Source organism: Hyla sarda, chromosome 3 (genome assembly GCF_029499605.1).
Source record: "Hyla sarda isolate aHylSar1 chromosome 3, aHylSar1.hap1, whole genome shotgun sequence".
Lineage (NCBI taxonomy): Eukaryota > Metazoa > Chordata > Amphibia > Anura > Hylidae > Hyla > Hyla sarda.
In genome coordinates this window covers 199,911,983-199,934,561 of record NC_079191.1, presented here as the reverse complement: position 1 = coordinate 199,934,561, position 22,579 = coordinate 199,911,983, and the positions used below count along the sequence as shown (strand labels likewise).

The 22,579-nt window shown below is 41.9% G+C and overlaps 1 protein-coding gene across 4 annotated transcripts in view; it reads right to left on the bottom strand.

Annotated features, from left to right (window-relative positions):
* Positions 1 to 15,161: 15,161 nt before the first annotated feature.
* Positions 15,162 to 22,579, bottom strand: part of FAM135A (family with sequence similarity 135 member A) — a 130,464-nt gene continuing 123,046 nt past the window's right edge. For all 4 annotated transcript variants that reach the window (XM_056565827.1, XM_056565830.1, XM_056565829.1 and 1 more), the window contains one exon: positions 15,162 to 20,867. In XM_056565827.1, the coding sequence (XP_056421802.1) occupies positions 20,662 to 20,867 (206 nt within the window). In that variant the 3' untranslated portion in view covers positions 15,162 to 20,661. The remainder of the gene's footprint in view (positions 20,868 to 22,579) is intronic.

The following is a 22,579-nucleotide window of genomic DNA, read 5'->3' as shown; positions in this document are numbered from 1 at the left end:
TCAATGGTTTCTCATAGGATCTCAGGCACTGAGGAGTCATTCGGCGATCGGACAGCGAGGAGGCAGGTAGGGATCCTCCGGCTGTCGTGTAAGCTGTTCGGGATGCCGAGATTTCCTCGCAGCGATCCCGAACAGCTCCCTGAGCTAACCTGCATTAGTTTACTTTCACTTTAGACGTGGCGTTCAACTTTGAACGCTGCATCTAAAGGGTTAATAGCACGGCACCGCGATTAGTGCCGCGCGCTATTAGCCACGGGTACCGGACGTTTTTAGGAACCGAGCCCGACACGCCGTGGCCCCGCGTTATAGAACGGGAGCGGACTCATGAAGTAACGGTACATGATGGGTCCTGTAGGGGTTAAGGACTGAGGGGTTTTTCCTCCTCATCTTCTAAAAATCTTAACACTTTAAATTTTCCACCTTCAGACCTATATGACCTTATGGACTTGATTTTTGCGCCAATTTTATTTTGTAATGACATCAATCATTACTGCCCAGAGCAGGATAAGTTTGCTTTGGGGATTTGTTACTACTCTGGACAGTTCATGACATGGACAAAAGGTGTCAGCAGAGAGCACTGTGATTGATTGGACTAGAAAGAACTACACAACTTCCTCTGTAGTATACAGCAGCTGATAAGTACTGGAAGGATTAAGATTTTTTTAATAGAAGTAATTTACAAATATGATCTTTCTAACTTTCTGTAGCCAGTTGATATGAAAAAAAAAAAAAGTTTTCCACCAGAGTGCCCCTTTAAGCCTGGTTATTTAGATTTTCCAATATCCAACATGTGGGACAAAGAGGCAGTTCAGTAGAGATACACTTCTTTTCTGTCCATGAGATATACACTTGTGGATGAGTGAGCTCTTATCAGCTGCAGTGCTTGTAACCCAGCTTGCCTAAAGAGTACCTGTCATCTGGCGATGATATTACAAAGTAGTCCTCAGCTTCTTCCCCTATAAAACTCATTTAACCCCTTAAGGACCGGGGGGTTTTCCGTTTTTGCATTTTAGTTTTTTGCTCCTTGCCTTTAAAAAATCATAACTCAAAAATCCATATGATAGCTTATTTTTTGCGCCACCAATTCTACTTTGTAATGACGTCAGTCATTTTGCCAAAAAATCTACGGTGAAACGGAAAAAAAATCATTGTGCGACAAAATTGAAAAAAAAAACGCCGTTTTGTAACTTTTGGGGGCTTCCGTTTCTACGTAGTACATTTTTCGGTAAAAATGACACGTTATCTTTATTCTGTAGGTCCATACGATTAAAATGATGGAAAAAATCATAACTACATGCAGGAAAATTAATACGTTTAAAATTGTCATCTTCTGACCCCTATAAAACTTTTTATTTTTCCGTGTATGGGGCGGTATGAGGGCTCATTTTTTTGCGCCGTGATCTGAAGTTTTTAACGGTACCATTTTTGCATTGATAGGACTTATTGATCGCTTTTTATTCATTTTTAAATGATATAAAAAGTGACCAAAAATGCACTATTTTGGACTTTGGAATTTTTTTGAGCGCACGCCATTGACCGAGCGGTTTAATTAATGATATATTTTTATAATTCGGACATTTCCGCACGCGGTGATACTATATATGTTTATTTTTATTTACACTGTGTTTTTTTTTATTGGAAAAGGGGGGTGATTCAAACTTTTAATAGGGGAGGAGTTAAATGATCTTTATTCACTTTTTGTTTTTGCAGTGTTATAGCTCCCATAGGGACCTATAACACTGCACACACTGATCATTGTCATCCCATAGGGACCTATAACACTGCACACACTGATCATTGTCATCCCATAGGGACCTATAACACTGCACACACTGATCTTTCACATTGATCACTGGTTTCTCATAAGAAACCAGTGATCGACGATTCTGCCGCATGACTGCTCATGCCTGGATCTCAGGCACTGAGCAGTTATTCGGCGATCGGACTGCGAGGAGGCAGGTAGGGGACCTCCCGCTGTCCTGTCAGCTGTTCGGGATGCCGCGATTAGCCGCGGCTATCCCGAACAGCCCGACTGAGCTAGCCGGCAACTTTCGCTTTTAGCCGCGCGGCTCAGCTCTGCGCGATCGGTGCTGCGCGCTATTAGAGGCGGTTCCCGGCTTCACTATGACGCCGGGCCCGCCTTGGTCCTTAACCCCTTAAGGACGCAGGACGTAAATGTACGTCCTGGTGAGGTGGTACTTAACGCACCAGGACGTACATTTACGTCCTAAGCATAACCGCGGGCATCAGAGCGATGCTCGTGTCATGCGCGGCTGATCCCGGCTGCTGATCGCAGCCAGGGACCCGCCGGCAATGGCCGACACCCGCGATCTCGCGGGCGTCCGCCATTAACCCCTCAGGTGCCGGGATCAATACAGATCCCGGCATCTGCGGCAGTTCGCGATTTAAATGAACGATCGGATCGCCCGCAGCGCTGCTGCGGGGATCCGATCATTCATAACGCCGCACGGAGGTCCCCTCACCTTCCTCCGTGCGGCTCCCGGCGTCTCCTGCTCTGGTCTGTGATCGAGCAGACCAGAGCAGGAGATGACCGATAATACTGATCTGTTCTATGTCCTATACATAGAACAGATCAGTATTAGCAATCATGGTATTGCTATGAATAGTCCCCTATGGGGACTATTCAAGTGTAAAAAAAAATGTAAAAAAATGTAAAAGTAAAAGTAAAAAAAAGTGAAAAATCCCCTCCCCCAATAAAAAAGTAAAACGTCCGTTTTTTCCTATTTTACCCCCAAAAAGCGTAAAAAACATTTTTTATAGACATATTTGGTATCGCCGCATGCGTAAATGTCCGAACTATTAAAATAAAATGTTAATGATCCCGTACGGTGAACGGCGTGAACGAAAAAAAATAAAAAGTCCAAAATTCCTACTTTAATACATTTTATTAAAAAAAAAATTATAAAAAATGTATTAAAAGTTTTTTATATGCAAATGTGGTATCAAAAAAAAGTACAGAACATGGCGCAAAAAATGAGCCCCCATACCGCCACTTATACGGAAAAATAAAAAAGTTAGAGGTCATCAAAATAAAGGGATTATAAATGTACTAATTTGGTTAAAAAGTTTGTGATTTTTTTTAAGCGCAACAATAATATAAAAGTATGTAATAATGGGTATCATTTTAATCGTATTGACCCTCAGAATAAAGAACACATGTCATTTTTACCAGAAATTGTACGGCGTGAAAACAAAACCTTCCAAAATTAGCAAAATTGCGTTTTTCGTTTTAATTTCCCCACAAAAATAGTGTTTTTTGGTTGCGCCATACATTTTATGATATAATGAGTGATGTCATTACAAAGGACAACTGGTCGCGCAAAAAAACAAGCCCTCATACTAGTCTGTGGATGAAAATATAAAAGAGTTATGATTTTTAGAAGGCGAGGAGGAAAAAATGAAAACGTAAAAATTAAATTGTCTGAGTCCTTAAGGCCAAAATGGGCTGAGTCCTTAACCCCTTAAGGACATAGGGCGTATCCATACGCCTCCGTTTCCAAGTCCTTAAGGACCGAGGGCGTATGGATACGCCCTGAGCATTTCCGGCCCCCACCGCTAGCCGGAGGGGAGCCAGAGCCGGATGCCTGCTGAAATCGTTCAGCAGGCATCCCGGCATATCGCCCAGGGGGGTCATTATGTCCCCCCATGTCGGCGATTGCCGCAGATCGCTGGACAATTCAGTCCAGCGATCTGCGGCAGATTCCGGGTCAATCGGGTCTCCAGTGACCCGATGACCCGGAATTACTGGCTGATCGGGGCCGTCAGAGACGGCCCCGAACAGCCATTGCCAGCAGGGGTGAGGTGGCACTGGTGCCACCTCACGATCGCCCTGATTCGTCGGCCGGATTACCGGCCGACCAATCAGGGCGCCTGCTGCGGGTGTCACTCCCGCAACCCGCTCCGCCCCTCTTCCGGAGGACGTGAGCGGGTGCGGGAAGACGACCCCCGGTGCTGGGGACCCCGATCCCCGGCGTCCCTGTTGGGATCGGGGCCCCAGGAGCGACGGCCGCGGCGGAGACGACGAGGGACTGACCTGTGCTGCTGGATCGTTGGAGGTGAGTGACAGCCTCCTGCTGTTGCTTAGCAACAGCTCCCAGCATGCAACAAGGGCATGCTGGGAGCTGTAGTTATGCAACAGCAGGAGGCAGACCACCACAACTCCCAGCATGCCCTTATGGGCATGCTGGGACTTGTAGTTTTGCAACAGCTGAAGGCACATTCTTTCTATGGAAAAGTGTACCTTCAGCTGTTGTGTAACTACAACTCCCAGCTTGCACAATCAGCTAAAGTGCATGCTGGGAGTTGTAGTGGTGCATCTGGTGGTTGCATAACTACAACTCCCAGCATGCCCGTTGGCTGTCGGTGACTGCTGAGAGTTGTAGTTTTGCAACAGCTGAAGGCACACTGAGTTAAGTAGTAAACCAGTGTGTCTCCAGCTGTTGCATAACTACAATCCCCAGCATCCCCAGCCAATGTAGTATGCCTCCGGCTGTTGCATAACTACAAGACCCAGCATGCCCTTCCGCTGTCCGTACATGCTGGGGGTTGTAGCTTTTGCAACAGCTGAAGGCACACTGGTTGCAAAACACTGAGTTTGTTACCAAACTCGGTGTTTCACAACCTGTGTGTCTCCAGCTGTTGCAAAACTACAACTCCCAGCATGCACTGATAGACCGTACATGCTGGGAGTTGTAGTTTTGCAACAGCTGGATGTTTCCCCCCCCCCAATGTGAATGTACAGGGTACACTCCCATGGGCGGAGGATTACAGTAAGTATCCGGCTGCAAGTTTGAGCTGCGGCAAATTTTCTGTCGCAGCTCAAACTGCCAGCGAGAAACTACTGTGAACCCCCCGCCCATGCGACTGTACCCTAAAAACACTACACTACACTAACACAAAATAAAATAAAAAGTAAAAAACACTACATATACACATACCCCTACACAGCCCCCTCCCTCCCCAATAAAAATGAAAAACGTCTGGTACGTCACTGTTTCCAAAACGGAGCCTCCAGCGGTTGCAAAACTACAACTCCCAGCATGCACTGATAGACCGTCCATGCTGGGAGTTGTAGTTTTGCAACAGCTGGATGTTCCCCCCCCCCCCAATGTGAACGTACAGGGTACACTCACATGGGCGGAGGATTACAGTAAGTATCCGGCTGCAAGTTTGAGCTGCGTCAAATTTTCTGCCGCAGCTCAAACTGCCAGCGAGAAACTACTGTGAACCCCCGCTCGTGTGACTGTACCCTAAAAACACTACACTACACTACCACAAAATAAAATAAAAAGTAAAAAACACTACATATACACATACCCCTACACAGCCCCCCTCCCCTCCCCAATAAAAATGAAAAACGTCCGGTACACCACTGTTTCCAGAACGGAGCCTCCAGCTGTTGCAAAACAACTACTCCCAGTATTGCCAGATAGCCACTGACTGTCCAGGCATGCTGGGAGTTTTACAACAGCTGGAGGCCCCCTGTTTGGGAATCACTGGCGTAGAATACCCCTATGTCCACCCCTATGCAATCCCTAATTTAGGCCTCAAATGCGCATGGCACTCTCACTTTGGAGCCCTGTCGTATTTCAAGGCAACAGTTTAGGGCCACATATGGGGTATCGCCGTACTCGGGAGAAATTGGGCTTCAAATTTTGTGGGGTATTTTTTGCTATTACCCTTTTTAAAAATGTAAATTTTTTTGGGAAAACAAGCATTTTAGGTAAAAAAAATAATTTTTTTTTTACATATACAAAAGTCATAAAACACCTGTGGGGTATAAAGGTTCACTTAACCCCTTGTTACGTTACCCGAGGGGTCTAGTTTCCAAAATGGTATGCCATGTGTTTTTTTTTTTGCTGTCCTGGCACCATAGGGGCTTCCTAAATGCGGCATGCCCCCAGAGCAAAATTTGCTTTCAAAAAGCCAAACGTGACTCCTTCTCTTCTGAGACCTGTAGTGCGCCAGCAGAGCACTTTTCACCCCCATATGGGGTGTTTTCTGAATCGGGAGAAATTGGGCTTCAAATTTTGGGGGGTGTTTTCTGCTATTACCCTTTTTAAAAATGTAAAAATTTTGGGAAACCAAGCATTTTAGGTAAAAAAAAATAAAAAATGTTCACATATGCAAAAGTCGTGAAACACCTGTAGGATATTAAGGTTCACATTACCCCTTGTTACGTTCCCCGAGGGGTCTAGTTTCCAAAATGGTATGCCATGTGTTTTTTTTTTTGCTGTTCTGGCACCATAGGGGCTTCCTAAATGCGACATGCCCCCAGAGCAAAATTTGCTTTCAAAAAGCCCAATGTGACTCCTTCTCTTCTGAGACCTGTAGTGCGCCAGCAGAGCAATTTTCACCCCCATATGGGGTGTTTTCTGAATCGGGAGAAATTGGGTTTCAAATTTTGGGGGGTATTTTCTGCTATTACACTTTTTAAAAATGTAAAATTTTTGGGAAACCAAGCATTTTAGGTAAAAAAAATATAATTTTTTTTACATATGCTAAAGTCGTGAAACACCTGTGGGGTATTAAGGTTCACTTTACCCCTTGTTACGTTCCCTGAGGAGTCTAGTTTCCAAAATGGTATGCCATGTGGGTTTTTTTGCTGTTCTGGCACCATAGGGGCTTCCTAAAGGTGACATGCCCCCCAAAAACCATTTGACGCTCCTTCCCTTCTGAGCCCTCTACTGCGCCCGCTGAACAATTAACATAGACATATGAGGTATGTGCTTACTCGAGAGAAATTGGGTTTCAAATACAAGTAAAAATTTTCTCCTTTTTACCCCTTTCAAAAATTGGGTCTACAAGAACATGCGAGTGTAAAAAATAAAGATTGTGAATTTTCTCCTTCACTTTGCTGCTATTCCTGTGAAACACCTAAAGGGTTAATACACTTACTGAATGTCATTTTGAATACTTTGGGGGGTGTAGTTTTTATAATGGGGTCTTTTATGGGGCATTTCTAATATGAAGGCCCTTCAAATCCACTTCAAACGTGAACTGGTCCATGAAAAATAGCGAGTTTGAAAATTTTGTGAACAATGTCAAAATTGCTGCTGAACTTTGAAGCCCTCTGGTGTCTTCCAAAAGTAAAAACTCATAAATTTTATGATGCGAACATAAAGTAGACATATTGTATATGTGAACCCCAAAAAAATATATTTTGAATATCCATTTTCCTTACAAGCAGAGAGCTTCAAAGTTAGAAAAATGCAAAATTTTCATTTTTTTCATCAAATTTGGTGATTTTTCACCAAGAAAGGATGCAAGTTACCATAAAATTTTACCACTAAGTTAAAGTAGAATATGTCACGAAAAAACAATCTCGGAATCAGAATGATAATTAAAAGCATCCCAGAGTTATTAATGTTTAAAGTGACAGTGGTCAGATGTGCAAAAAACGCTCCGGTCCTTAAGGTGAAAAAGGGCTCGGTCCTTAAGGGGTTAAAGTGGTACTCTGGTGGGAAACTTTTTTTTTTTTTAAATCAACTGGAGCCAAAAAGTTAAACAGATTTGTAAATGACTTCTATTACAAAATATTTACCCTTCCAGTACTTATTAGCAGCTGTATGCTACAGAGGAAATTATTATTTTTCTTTTGTCTTGTCCACAGTGCTCTCTGCTGACCCCTCTCTCCGTGTTAGCAACTGTCCAGAGCAGAATAGGTTTGCAATGGGGATTTTCTCCTGTTCTGGACAGTTCCTGATATAGGTATCAGGTGTCAGCAGAGAGCACTGTGGACAAGACAAAAAAGAAATTCAAAAAGAAAATAATTTCATCTGTAGCATACAGCTGCTAAAAAGTACTGGAAGGGTAAAAAATTTTTTAACAGAAGTCATTTACAAATCTGTTTCATTTTCTGGCCTTAGGTGATTTATAAAAAAAAAAAAATTAAAGTTTTCCACCGGAGTACCCCTTTAATTTGTGCACTAACTTTTGCCCATTTTTTTTCATGTAATGTGTTGCTCACAGTCCCGGCCAACTGGTAAAAAGAAAAGAAAAAAAAAGGGGCATTCCCTGGCTGGTGTGACGTCAACTGTAACACTGGTGGAGGGAACTGCTGCCTTTCCTCTGTAAAGCAATGGCAGAGAGGGAGTTACTCTCTGCTGCTAAATTTTTTAGGCCTGGCAGGACCCCAGGAAGTGAGGGCCTCCCAGCAGAGCTCTATGTAGTGCTGGGGGACCTCATTTGCCCAAACCTGTTGAAGCTGTACGAGGGGATGGTGGCAGAGGACAGAATGCCTCCGTCATTGAGGGATGATCATGATCTTGTATAAGTGTAAGGAGGAGAGATGTGAACTAAAAAATTGGCATCCAATCTCTTTTTTTGAACATGGAGTACGAGATCCAATAGGTTGGAAGCTGTCATCTGGCAGATGATCCACCCAGACTAGACCTGCGGCGCCGCAGGATCACAGACAGTCTTTCTCTTGTGATAGACACAGTCCATTACTTCCAACGCCGCTGTGTACACGTGGCCCTGGTAAGTCTTTTGATCAGGAGAATACTTTTGACCTGGTCTCTCATGAATTTATGGGCAGGACATTGCGCAAGCTTGGTATGGGGAAGATGTTCTTTTCGTATGTTAACGTTATGTATCTTGACATTTGCAGCACGGTGTTGGCGAACAGTTTGAAGACTGACCCCTTTCCCATCCTCTCCGGGGTCAGACAAGGTTGTTCTCTTTCACCTCTCCTTTTTGTTTCTCTTATAGAGCTGTCTGCAGAGTCTATCCGGTATTAGAGAGAGATTGGAGGGATCACCGCACCAGGACCAGATCACTACGAGGTCAAATGCTCCCTCTAGATCAGTGATTCCGAACTGGGGTGACATGGGATTTTGCCGTGAATTTTTAATTTTTTTTTAAATCCCGGCCTGATCACCTGTGACTCACAGTGCCGCAGGGAAGAAGGGAAGCTTGCACACAGCATCTCTGTGTCCCCCTCCACTGTGCAGTGAGTTGAAAATGGTGCCCTGCTACACCGGAGAGAGGAAGATGCCGTGGAACTGTAAGCTGTGTCGGATTGCTTATGGTACTGTACCCTTTCCACCCTTCTGTTACCCCTTTTCAACCCTGTCCAACCCCCCCTCCCCCCGTCACCCATGTCCACCCCCCCTCCATCGCCCCTGTCAACACACACCCACCCACCCCTCCGTCGCCCGTGTCCACCCCACCCCCTCAGTGTCCACTCACGCACCTGCCCCTCCGTCACCCGTGTCCAGTCACCCATCCCCATCCGGCGCCCGTGTCCAGTTACCCCCTCCTGTGCCCGTGTCCAGCCATGTGTCCTGCACCCGTGTCCAGCCACCCCACCCCCTCAGTCGCCCGTGTCCAGTCACCCCATTCCTTCAGTTGCCCGTGTCCAAACAAAGCCCCCCATCGCCCGTATCTACCCCCCCTCCGAATCCAGACAGTCTTCATGTGTACCCACATGTAAATGACCACAACTTTTATGTCCAATCATCTCAAGAACCAGGAGCTTCATATTATGTGTTTTACAGTCATGGCCATAAATGTTGGTACCCCTGAAATTTTTCAAGAAAATGAAGTATTTCTCACAGAAAAGGATTGCAGTATCACAGGTTTTGCTATACACATGTTTATTCCCTTTGTGTGTATTGGAACTAAACCAAGAAAGGGAGGGAAAAAAAGCAAACTGGACATAATGTCACACCAAACTCCAAAAATGGGCTGGACAAAATTATTGGCACCCTTTAAAAATTGTGGAAAAATAACATTGTTTTAAGCATGTGATGCTCCTTTATCATTAACCAGAAACCACCTTAGGTGGTCACTAAATCACAATGTTTACCAACCAAATAAAATGAGTGAACTAACTTATCTTTAGTTTTCATTTTCATTTAACAATAAACACACACAATTAAAATACTGTGTGCTTCTTTGCCCTATGAGTAGGTAGTATAGGTTAGACGGTGCGGTCACATGAATCCGCTGATACGTTATCACCATATGTCAAGTTAGGACCTCTGGAGTAGGTGCTTGTGGGCTGCAGTACACAGTAATTAAAATCGCTGACAAGATACTTGCCTCAACGTTTCACCAAGGCTGTGGCTTTGTCAAGAGGCTAATGGGCCCTTGGAGAAGAGAACTGTCTGAGAACTTGAGAAACAAAATTGTGCAAAAATATCAACAATCTCAAGGTTACAAGTCCATCGCCAGAGATCTAGTTTTGCCTTTGTCCACAGTGCACAACATTATCAAGAAGTTTGCAACCCATGGCAGTGTAGCTAATCTCCCTGGGCGTGGATGGAAGAGAAAAATTTATGAAAGGTGTTAATGCAGGAGAGCCTGGATGGTGGGTAAGCAGCCCCAAACAAGTTCCAAAGATATTCAAGCTGTCCTGCAGGCTCAGGGAGCATCAGTGTCAACGCGAACTATCCGTCGACATTTAAATGAAATGAAACGCTATGGCAGGAGACCCAGGAGGACCTCACTGCTGACACAGAGACATAGAAAAGCAAGGCTACATTTTTCCAAAATGAACTTAAGCCAAAATCCTTCTTGGAAAACTTCTTGTGGACAGATGAGACCAAGATAGAGCTTTTTGGTAAAGAACATCATTCTACTGTTTACCGAAAACCAGGGCTGTGGAGTCTGAGTCGGAGTCGAACAAAATTTTGGGTACCTGGAGTCGGAGTCAGCAAACAATGCACCGACTCAGACTCCTACTAAATTTAGATTGGAATATAAAAAAAAACAAAAAAAAGTTTAAATGTCCCAATTCACAAAAAGTTATAATTAATGACTTCTCTACTTTACGAATAAAGACCAATGCATGCAGTGCCTCCCGTAACCGCAAAACGAACATGTTAAGTGACCGTGAAGAAGCATGCTTTTCATGTGCTTTACTATATGGCACACAGCGCACAATTAGGAGCGGCAATACTTATACTTTCCATAGTGTTGTGTTCTGCTGTTACAGGTAACCCATGGGTAACCTAGCCTCTCACTGATAAGGGGTTAAGGAAATATGTTTTTTGCAGGACTAGAGACACTTGTATAAGTGAAGGGAATGGATGGTCAATAGTTCAAGACTGAAGCTGTAAACCATTGGAAAAACTGCTGCCATTCAGCTAAGGCTTGTAAACTCGATTGTTAGCTTAAAGGGGTACTCCGCACCTAGACATCTTATCCCCTATCCAAAGAATAGGGGGATAAGATGTCAGATCACCGGGATCCCGCTGCTGGGGACCCCCGGGATTGCCGCTGCGGCACCGCGCTATCATTACTGCACAGAGTGAGTTCGCTCTATGCGTAATGACGGGTGATACAGGGGTTGGAGCACAGTTACGTCATGGCTCTGCCCCTCGTGGTGATGTCACGGCCAGCCCCCTCAATACAAGTCTATGGGAGGGGGCGTGGCGGTTTTCACGCCACCCGCAATAGACTTGCATTAAGGGGTAGGCCGTGATGTCACGAAGGGCGGAGCTATGACATTACGCTGCTCTGTCCACTGTATCGCTCTGTATCCGTTACCCGAACTCGCTCTGTGTAGTAATGAAAGAGCGGTGCCGCAGCGGGACCCCGGGGATAAGATGTCTGGGGCGGAGTACCCCTTTAAACTTTAAACATGACTATGGAATTCTACTAGGGAAATCATGTTTTATAATAAATGCCCCTTCCTTGATCCTCCCACTGCCCTATCTTCAGCAGCAGATCAGCACACAAACTGTTAAATACAGTAGACTGTTGGCTTTCCAGCCAGTAGTCCTGTGGTAACGACAAGTATGTTACCTTTCTTTCCTTCAAGGAATGTATAAAATACATTTGCATATTAATACAGAGGAGTCGGAGTCGGAAGTACAGAAAACTCCGGAGACTAAACATTTATCTACTGACTCCACAGCCCTGCCGAAAATGGAACGAGGCCTACAAAGAAAAGAACACAGTACCTACAGTGAAATATGGTGGAGGTTCATTGATGTTTTGGGGTTGTTTTGCTGCCTCTGGCACTGGGTGCCTTGAATTTGTACAAGGCATCATGAAATCTGAGGATTAACAAGCGATATATATATATATATATATATATATATATCACTCAGTACCTAATCCTGACCATGTACATCACATTTTTACGTGTTTAGCACCTTTATTTTTTTTTTATTACACTTTTAATTTAGCTCACTAGTCTGAATTCCTCTCAAAAGGAGGGGGTGTGGCCTCACTGTGCAGGTCTCCACCCCCTCCCTCAGTCTGCTCACATCTCCCCTAGCATTAGCAAAACTACAACTCCCAGCTTGTCCTCACTGACAGAAGTGGAACACAAGCTGACAGTGGGAGGATTTTTCCTCTAGCTGTGAGCCCTGCACTCACAGCTGTCAAGCAAGGAAGTGTGTCCATGACATAGGTGATGACGCATGGACACAGCAGGACTAGTACGTGTCCAAGCAGATGGGGGGGGCAGTTGTTTGAATGGCTTTTTCAGTATGAAATACTGAAAATTTTCTAATGAAAAAGTTTTTGTATCTGACAGTGCCCATTTAAAATTGCTGTTGGGAAAAGGTGCCCTTCCAATAAGAGAGACCTGGAGCAGTTTGCAAAGGAAGAGTGGTCCAACATTCCGGCTCAGAGGTGTAAGAAGCTTATTGATTATAGGAAGCAACTGATTTCAGTTATTTTTTCCAAAGGGTGTGCAACCAAATATTAAGTTAAGGGTGCCAATAATTTTGTCCAGCCCATTTTTTGGAGTTTGGTGTGACATTATGTCCAATTAGCTTTTTTTCTCTCCCTTTTTTGATTAAGTTCCAATACATGCCGCCGGTTAAGGAGTGCGCTTATCGTGGCGCTCGGTATCCATTGTTGGTACAAGGCGGGCATGAGATAGTGCTTCTTCTTTGGAGATGCAGTACAATAGACTGTCCATAATTTATCGGCCATGAGAGTGGTGTCAATCAAGTTATGGCACCTAATGCATCAGAGACAATCTAAAAACACGAGAGACGAGTTATTTTTATGACTGGTGATTGTATCCTATTAGTTCCTTGAGAAACCCCACAAGTTGGGGGGAAACGCGTCAGAACGGATACCAAATTGTAACATTTTATCTTATCACCTTTCTCACATGGTGTGGGGAGAGGTCCTAGATTATGAGTAGCACCATTGAATATATATGAGAATGTATTGTACCACTGATATATCCGCAGTGACTGACAGTTGTGGTACATTATCTCTCTCATAGGGTGCTGTCTATCTAACAATAGGACCTGTGTCTCGTTATTTGATATTTTTTCACCTATAGGTCACAAATTATAGTTTATTTTTGCTTTAGTTATTCTCATTTTAAAGCATACCATTAAAGTATATATGTTTTAGAAAAAGGTTATTTTCAGCTGCTGTGATACATAGAGAGGAACCTTTAATCTGACAGTTTTTTGTTGCTGTGATAAGTTCCAATACACACAAAGCGAATACACATGTGTATAGCAAAGCATGTGTTATTGCAATCCTTTTCTGTGAGAAATACTTCATTTTCTAGAAAAATTTCAGGGATGCCATTAATGGCCACGACTGTATGTATTAAAGGTACTTAAAAGTGTTATCCAGGAAAAAACTTTTTTTTTATATATATCAACTGGCTCCAGAAAGTTAAACAGATTTGTATATTACTTCTATTAAAAAATCTTAATCCTTTCAGTACTTATGAGCTTCTAAAGTTGAGTTGTTCTTTTCTGTCTGATGACACGTGTCTTGGGAACCGCCCAGTTTAGAAGTAAATCCCCATAGCAAACCTATTTTACTCTGTGCAGTTCCCGAGACAAGCAGAGATGTCAGCAGAGAGCACTGTTGCCAGACAGAAAACAACAACTCAACTTCAGCAGCTGATAATTATTGAAAGGATTAAAAATTTTTAATAGAAGTAATCTACAAATCTATTTAACTTTCTGGAGCCAGTTGATATAACATTTTTATTTTTTTTCCTGGAATACCCCTTTAAAAAAAAAATGGTAAGCAAATGTCTAACACATTAATAAAAACAATAACGCAGATAAAAAAAAAAAGAGTGAAATATTTTATTGGGATGATGAAATCTCTAGTAGAATGTTAAAACAAATAATGATTTCACTTTTTTGATCACAGTAAACCATAAAAGGATTATACCGCTACGCTCAATTTAAAAAATCAGCTTCAAAATGTTAAAAAAAAGAAACATACAAATGCAATTAAATTACAAAACAATGTTAAACACAAAGTAGACAATGGCAATATGTCCACTGCTGCCACATGAAAATGTGCTCAGATCTGCAGCTTTCTAGAGTATATGACAGACAGTCCCGACATTATGAGACTGCATAGAGAGAAGGTAAAGGATTCCAACACTCAATACTTAACATTTACAAATGCAGCAACTTTCCATCCTTCCTATTCCTTATTGTAGAAGCCTTTGGCAAATGGCGGAAAAAATATTTCTGCCAATGAAATCTTCCCTGTGCCCTCAGATACATGTCTGATGTGCTCATATCAAATCATCTTAATTTGCTTTCAAGCGACTGGCATCTGCCTAAGGCCTCCTTCATTTACAAGTTTCAGTTTTATAGTTTAGGTGATTTTTTATTATGTTTTTTTTTGCACATTTGTAAATAGGGTTTCACACAGCTTTTCTGTGGCAGTTTTTCATATTTATTTATTTTTGAGCCAAAGCCCTAGATAAATTGTGCAGGAAGAAGGCCTTCCTTAAAGGGGTACTCTGGTGCTCCAGCGTTCTGAACATTTTGCTCAGAGCCGGATGCAGTGATGTCACAACCACGCCCCCTGGTGACGCCATGCTCCCTCCATTCATGTCTATGGAAGGGGGCGTGTTGACAAACACGCCCCCTCCCATGGACATAAATGGAGGGGGTGTGTCATGACATCACAAGGGGCGTGACTGTGAAGTCTCCACTACTGCCGCAAGAACCAGACATTTGTTTAGAAGGCTGCAAGAAAATGCAGGGGCCCCAGCAGCAGGACCCCCGCGATCAGACATCTTGTCCCCTATCTTTTGGATAGGGGATAAGAAGTCTAGTAGCAGAGTACCCCTTTAATTTTTCCTATTCTCTTTAAATCCACTTGCTTTCATTTAACTAAACAATGCAACAAAAAAAGTTGTGTGTGTGTGGTGTGTGTAAAACCACCCTTATAGGTTTATTTATTTATTTATTTTTTTTAAATCCTATAGAGAAGGCTATGAAAAAAGAAAACACACACAATACCCAAGAACATGCTGCTTTAAACTAAAAAAAAGTGTGGACCCAAAAAATGCAACAAAACACCAGAAAAAATGCCTCAAAGACGGACCCATTCTTGTAAAAAGTTTCAATATAAACTTATATGCCACGTGAACGCAGCGTTTTTTTGGGCAAAGAAAAAAAATAAAAAAAAACTACACAAGAAAAAAAAAAAAGCCAGCAAATGCCGTTTGTGAGTCTACTTTTAGTGTTGTCAGTGTATATGAATGATTATTTTTATCCGGTTTTGTGAGTGTCAAAAAAAAAAAAAGCATAAAATAAATGGCCAAAAACAGCTGTTTATAGGGAAGTAATGAGTGTAGCCATTAAAACCATATTGGGGAACAGAACAATACTTCTAAACATGCATGGATTTTACACATTAGTATTTAGACAAGTCCCATAGTAACAATTCATAAGTACACAGCTCCCATCCTCAGTGCATTCATTCCCAAAACACTAGCAGAAAAATATTGTTCTCAAATGCTATTAAGCACCAATAGTGAGTCAACAGACCGAAAAACATTCTTCAATATGAAAAAAAAGACATCTTATCCAATTGACCAAACAAGTTATTACAGTTCGGCACATTCTCCGTATTTACAATGCCACAGGAATCATACAACTGGTTCTGGACAAGCCTGTAGAAGTATTGCAGTAAGGTCTATCTTCTGAATTGTATAGGCTGTCTCACCGTGATGATGATTGACAAAGCAGCAAGGACAAGAAAAAAACTAAAAAGCAACAATCTCTATTTCTGACGTTTCCGTAAAGTGTATGCGCTGTCTACACACTACTGACAGGAGGCAGTTATTGAGAGCTGAATATCAAGACCTCCAGGTCATGGGATTCTGGCTGTAGTCTGATCATACGTCATCTACGTACACCATAGAGTAGCTGCCATCACCCTTAGTAGGCAACATTTATACCCAACAACTACATAGGAGTAACCTATCTTACAGGACAGGGATGTGACAGTGATATCTTCTGATCATTGAGAATGCAGCAACAAGGGTTTCCAGTTTCAGATACAAAAAGTTATTTTTCCATTACAATTGACATTATGGATGTGTTAGATTATGTATTTTACATTAGTACCAGTACTCAGCCTTGAAATGGAGTATACTTGACAAAATGTACCAAAAAGACCAACTAAAGTTCAATTCTCTAAAGTAAAATAACACAAAGTGAAGTGGATGGGTGAGGACAACACACATACAGTGCCTTGCTAAATAATTCTACCCCCTTGACTTTTTTCTTATTTTGGTACATTACAGCCTTAAGTTCAATGGTTTTTTTTTCATCTGAATTTTATGTGATGGATCAGAACACAATAGTCTAAGTTGTTGAAGTGAAATGAGAAAAATATATAAATAAAACTTTTAGAAATAGAAAACAGGAAATTGGCATGTGCGTATGTATTCACCCCTTTGTTAGGAAGCCCATAAAATTCTCCAAACAAGTAAGGGACAATGTTGTTGAGAAGTCAGGGTTAGGTTATAAAAAATCCCCAGGTGCACCATCAAATCTATCATAACCAAATGGAAAGAACATGGAACAACAGAAAACCTGCCAAGAGACGTCCGCCTACCAAAACTCACGGACCGGGCAAGGAGGGCATTAATCAGAGAGGTAGCACAGAGACCTAAGGTAACCCTGGAGGAGCTGCAGAGTTCCACAGCAGAGACTGGATTATCTGTACATAGGATGACAATAAGCCGTAAGCTTCATAGAGTTGGGCTTTATGGCAAAATGGCCATTACTTTCAGCTAAAAACCAAAAAGGCACGTTGTGAGTTTGTGAAAAGGCATGTGGGAGACTCAAAAAATTTATGGAGGAAGGTGCTTTGGTCTGATGAGACTAAAATTTTACTTTTCGGCCATCAAAGAAAACGCTATGTCTGGTGCAAACCCAACACATGACCCAAAAAACACAATCATGTTTTTCAGAGGCCGGGAATGGGAAACTGGTCAGAGTTGAGGGAAAGATGGATGGTGCTAAATACAGGGATATTCTTGAGCACAACCTGTACCACTCTGTGCATGATTTGAGGCAAGGACGGTGGTTCACCTTCCAGCAGGACAGTGACCCCAAACACACTGCTAAAACAACACTTGAGTGATTTCAGGGGAAACAATCCAATCGAAAATCTGTGGTCAGACTTAAAGATTGCTGTTCACAAGCGCAAGGAGGAACGGGCAAAAATGCCAGTGATAAGATGTGGCAAGCTCATGGAGACTTATCAAAAGCGACTTGGAGCTGTTATTGCCGCAAAAGGTGGCTCTACAAAGTTTTGACTTTAGGGGGGGTGAATAGTTATGCACATTTATGGACATTTATCAACGGGTTTAGTCAGGTTTTCTTTACTATAATTGTCGCAAAATTGTTGCAACTGCGATTACGCGCTTTTTCGTGCGACATTTTGACTGGAAAGCGAGAAAAGCAAGTTTTCCAAAAATTAACTACGTAGTAATAATTTTAAAATGGACTACGGGTAGTCAGGTATTTATTAACTGTGACAGTCGCAACTGCGCAAAAAAAAGTCGCAACAGGGTTAAAAATTTACTCCAGCTCAAACATGGAGCAGAAAAAGCTACTACCAAAGTAAAAAAGGAAAAATTGCTTACGTGAAAGAAAATGATCAACAGGCTGAAACCAGTTAATAAGTCACACATAAGCAAAAAAAATAAGTAAGGAAAAAATTACTAAAAAAAAGAATACATAAGCAAACATTGATAAATGTCCCTCATTGACTTTTTCTGTTATTTTGTCCTATTTGTTGTTTGCTTCACAATAAATAAAAAAAATCAACTTCAAAGATGTGGGTATGTTCTATAAATTAAATGATCAAAATTCTCAAACAATCCACGTTAATTCCAGTTTGTGATGCACCAAAATATGAAAAAAAGTCAAGAAGGGGGGTTTGAATACTTTTGCAAGGCACTGTAATGGACAGTAGTAAATAGAAAAAAAAAAAGAGAAATAATCAATTGATCTTCAAAATGGCAATGTATGGCCCTGTCTAACATCTCCCTTTGTATAGCAGCTTGGGGAATGATACAGAGAAGGCTGGCAGCACCACATTACCTTTATGATGATTGACAGGATATTACTATTGCTCTCAGTTGCTGCCAAATCTCAAACCACTAATAAACAATGCACAGGATACTCTCATTCTCATCTTAATCCCAGTCAGAAGCGGTGATGACATCATGGAGCGAAGAAATAATCCTAGCAATATGCACTTCTAGAGTTGGGAAAACAAGTCTATAAAAGCCGCTGAAATTTAGCCCCAAAGCTCAAATTTTGGAGACCCAAATGTTACGTGTTTGGTAACAGCAGTTTCCACTATGCGATGGGTCCCAACATTTTGGCCACACCAATGCATCACTTTAACTGCAATGATCAGTGAACACCTTTAAATGGAACATCTAACCCTCTATAGTCTCATACCACCAATACAACATACAGCTGGTGTTTACATGTTGTTACGTTGCATAAAGATGCCCAGCTATAACTACAACAGACACTAAAGCTGGCCATTTATATTGGACAGCTGCCAATAGCTATTCTCAGTCCCCCATATACATGCGTGGTTACCTTTATGGAGCACTTTTACTGTGAAAGAAGACAGAGCTAGAGACCACTAGTGGGGGCTTATCTACTCGAAAAAAAGTATTGGGCAACTGAAATCCAACATGTCTAATCCTTCTCTTCCTTGAAAACTTGGAAGTGTGGAGGGGCTAAGCGACACAGTAAATGGGCTTCCGATCCTGGCGCAATTGGCAGGTTTGGCTGACATTAATCTAATACAATTTGACAGCTTTAGTGTATATAGCCGGCTACAGTAGCTTGAAAATCTGTATTTACTTGTTTTCACCATTTGTACTGCGATAGCTATAATTTGTAGCAAAGGGCCTTTTACAAGTGACAATTATTAGCTGAAGAGGCAGATTATTGCCGTGCTAAAGACTCAGCAGTCAGCCAATGAACGAGAAACCCTTATTCGTCAGCTGGCCTCAGGGATTGTGCGGCACCAAAAATCATTGTTAGTCCCATGTAAACAGGGAATGGCAGACAATGGCATAAGTTAAGTGCTGCATCTTCTTAGGCAGTGATTGGCCCATCTAAAAGGATCCTTAGGAATGCCAAAGATTTTATAAGTTAAAGCAAGCAACGACATTTGTATGCATTGACTGTAGTGCAGATTTTTGTATTCTACATAGAGTATGAACATGGCCTTCAAGAGTTGGGTGGGGGTGGGTTGCTGTAAACTCACTAACCAGCTGTGTTAGCATGGATAAGAAAAAAGGTTTAGTAATAGTGCAGTACTATACAAAAAAAACTGGAAAAACTTTGTTCTTAGCGCTTCAACTGAATACCATGGATGTAGCTTTTATACACAGTTTTCATGGCGTGCAGTTTTTCCCCATATGAAAAATACAAGAGTTTACTTAATCTTTTTCACTTCAATGGTATAAAAGCAACAGAGGCAGCTGCCAAGCCTTATCTCCAATACACACATATATACAAAAATGATGCTAGCAAGTCTAACACTGATGTAAAATAATAATTGAGTTAGTGCAATGTTTGTCTACTAACATCATAGGTAAGAATTAGCTCCTGTTGTCCTTGTCATGTTCAGTAGAGCATGCTCTGTGGGTAAATGGTATCATGGATCATGCAAGGTTCACCATTAGCAGTCCTTAAAGCCTTATTTACTAAGCAAGCATGTAAGTAACTTTGGTACATGAATGACAGCGCCGCATTGTCCACTGGTTGGACAGACAAATGGTCTTCATCAACCAGGTGTATCACATAAGCAACATAACCAGAACGTTTCACTTACAGAAAATCCATCTGTGAAATGCAAGGAAAGAAATCATTTAAGACCATAACCTTTAGAGCCAGTATAACATGACTGGAGGTGGAAAGTGACGTGTAACATTATGTGTTATCATGTGGTCAGGCCAGCTGACCTCCCCTATCTTGTCAGAGGACTTGTCAAGGACTCAGGGTCTTTAGCCAAGTAACTTTCTAACTCATATAACTCATATGACTGTACACTAACATAATGGTGCAGACTAAACTGCATGAAGAATCCATAAAAACAAGGGCTTAAGAAGATTTACAAATTTCATTATAATCCACATTGAAAAAAATGAATTCAATCCCAGGAATCTGAGGAGGTGCCAAGTTTCTCCATAAATATAAATAACAAATCTACACGTATCTGTACTCACAAATTGGATGATATAAATTATTTTCCAGTAAAAGAAAAAAGTAAAGGAAAAAAGAAAACCCAAGAACATATAAATACAGCTCAAAATACAATGGCAGCTAACACTTTATTACCACATACTTTGAGATTTATTGTCAATGAGGTATTACATTGATGTCTGGCAATGTCCTCTCTCTACTGGAAATATCTGAGGCCAGCAACCAGAAAGAATTTCTCCAAAAAGACTTCAGAGTCAAGAACCGCAATGTGGGCTGCTCGTCCGATCAGAGAATTTGCCGTGTTCGGTAATGCGTGAAGGACGTCGTAACGCACGAGATTGCAGTCTTTATTCTGAAGAACAGGTAAAAGGATGTTTTGGATCATTTCAGCATATACCGGTCCTGGAAGATGCAAAAACATGACTTGTTAGACAGTGACTGCATTCAGTGCTTGCGCTAGATGTCCATCAACATAAAGGCTTGTGAGAACTGTTACGCAGATACACGCGCAGTGTTCGTTACAATTGTGGGTCATGCTTACAAGTGTCTTACTGCACGATAGGCCAGACCTGGTGCACATTTTACACTTCTCTTATATCAGGCTATAGTACTAGGGACACTTTCCAGGAGTCATTTCAAGGAATCTCTCAAATATCATTTATCTCAATAAAAGCTGTACATAGCAAAAACCATCCATCTGATACAGTATATAGTTGTGTTGTTTAGCAAGTGGAATACATTTTTCAGAATACATTACTTACAGTCAAACATATCCTGATATGAACCAACTACATGACATTCGAGGTATATATTTTATAAAAGTTAGGCACAAAAGCTTAGACATCATGCCCTAAAATGGGAAACTGCATTCTATTTATGTAACCCAATAGGAGGCTTTCCAAAAACATAGTACTATATCTTATGGAAGTCTTCCCCTAACATACCCAACAACTTAATCATTTGGTCACTGTCTCCAGGGAACAATATCTAATCTGGTCTTGTAGCATGTTCCTACCACTATATTTGTCATGATTTCCGCTGTACTTCATATACATTTTAGTCTTTATCTTTGCATAGCAATCCCATTTTTAGGCTTGGAATCTAGATATTATTATAATCTATACTGATACCATATAACCCATAACGCCACAAAACACAACTTTGCTTGTTAAACATGGAGTACTGTTAAAGGGTAATTCCACCAGTAAATAGGATTGTTTGATCTGCCAACAAGCACGAGCTGCTCACATGACACTTTCATTAGACCCCTATCTTCACCCAGATCATTATCAGACACTTAGCAGAAAGAAATTTGGTGTCACAGCGTCCATTATGCCCTATCATTGACAGTCAGCCATTGTCACCTTCATATGCAGCGGTGTTGTGAATGAGAAACCTGGAGTAATGGGGACATAAACATGTATGGGTAGACATATCAAACTGTGTGAGAGAAAAAGTGGAGTGATTTTTCCCAAAACATCCAATCACAGCTCAGGTTTCACTTTACCACAGCTCGTTAGCTGAACTGTGATTGGTTGCTGCCAGTTTGATAAATCTGGGCCATAGTCTTTAGCAACAAACCAGGGTTCCGAGAATGTAAGGATTGCAATTAAATCCTGCAGTTGCTATAGATCCATACTCTGCCCCAACTGCTGGTTTGATGATCTGGGGAGCCATTACATATGACTGTCGGTCACCCCTAGTAGTGATACAAGGGACACTTACAGCTCAGCAAGAAGTGCAGGAAGTGTGGCGGCAGGACTCCCTGCAGCCACATGTTTTGTCAAACAGGGCTTCCAACTGGCAATTTTTAGCAAGATAATGCTCCCCACACACAGCAAGGGTTTCCCAGGAATGTCTCTGATAGATTGCCTTGTGTCCACCAGATTTATCGCCATTCAAGTAGTTGTGGGACATCAGCTTTTGGAGTGTACAGAATCTACAGGCCCAGCTTGTAAATGTGCTGCAGGATGCCATTTGGCACCTGTATTCCTCCATGATCAGCTGTATCTAATCTTGTATCCAGGCTAGAGGTGGACCAACACGATACTAGAGACTCCCTTTAACTGCCCTCAATAAATGGATTCTCTCTCTCATACTGTAATCACTTACAT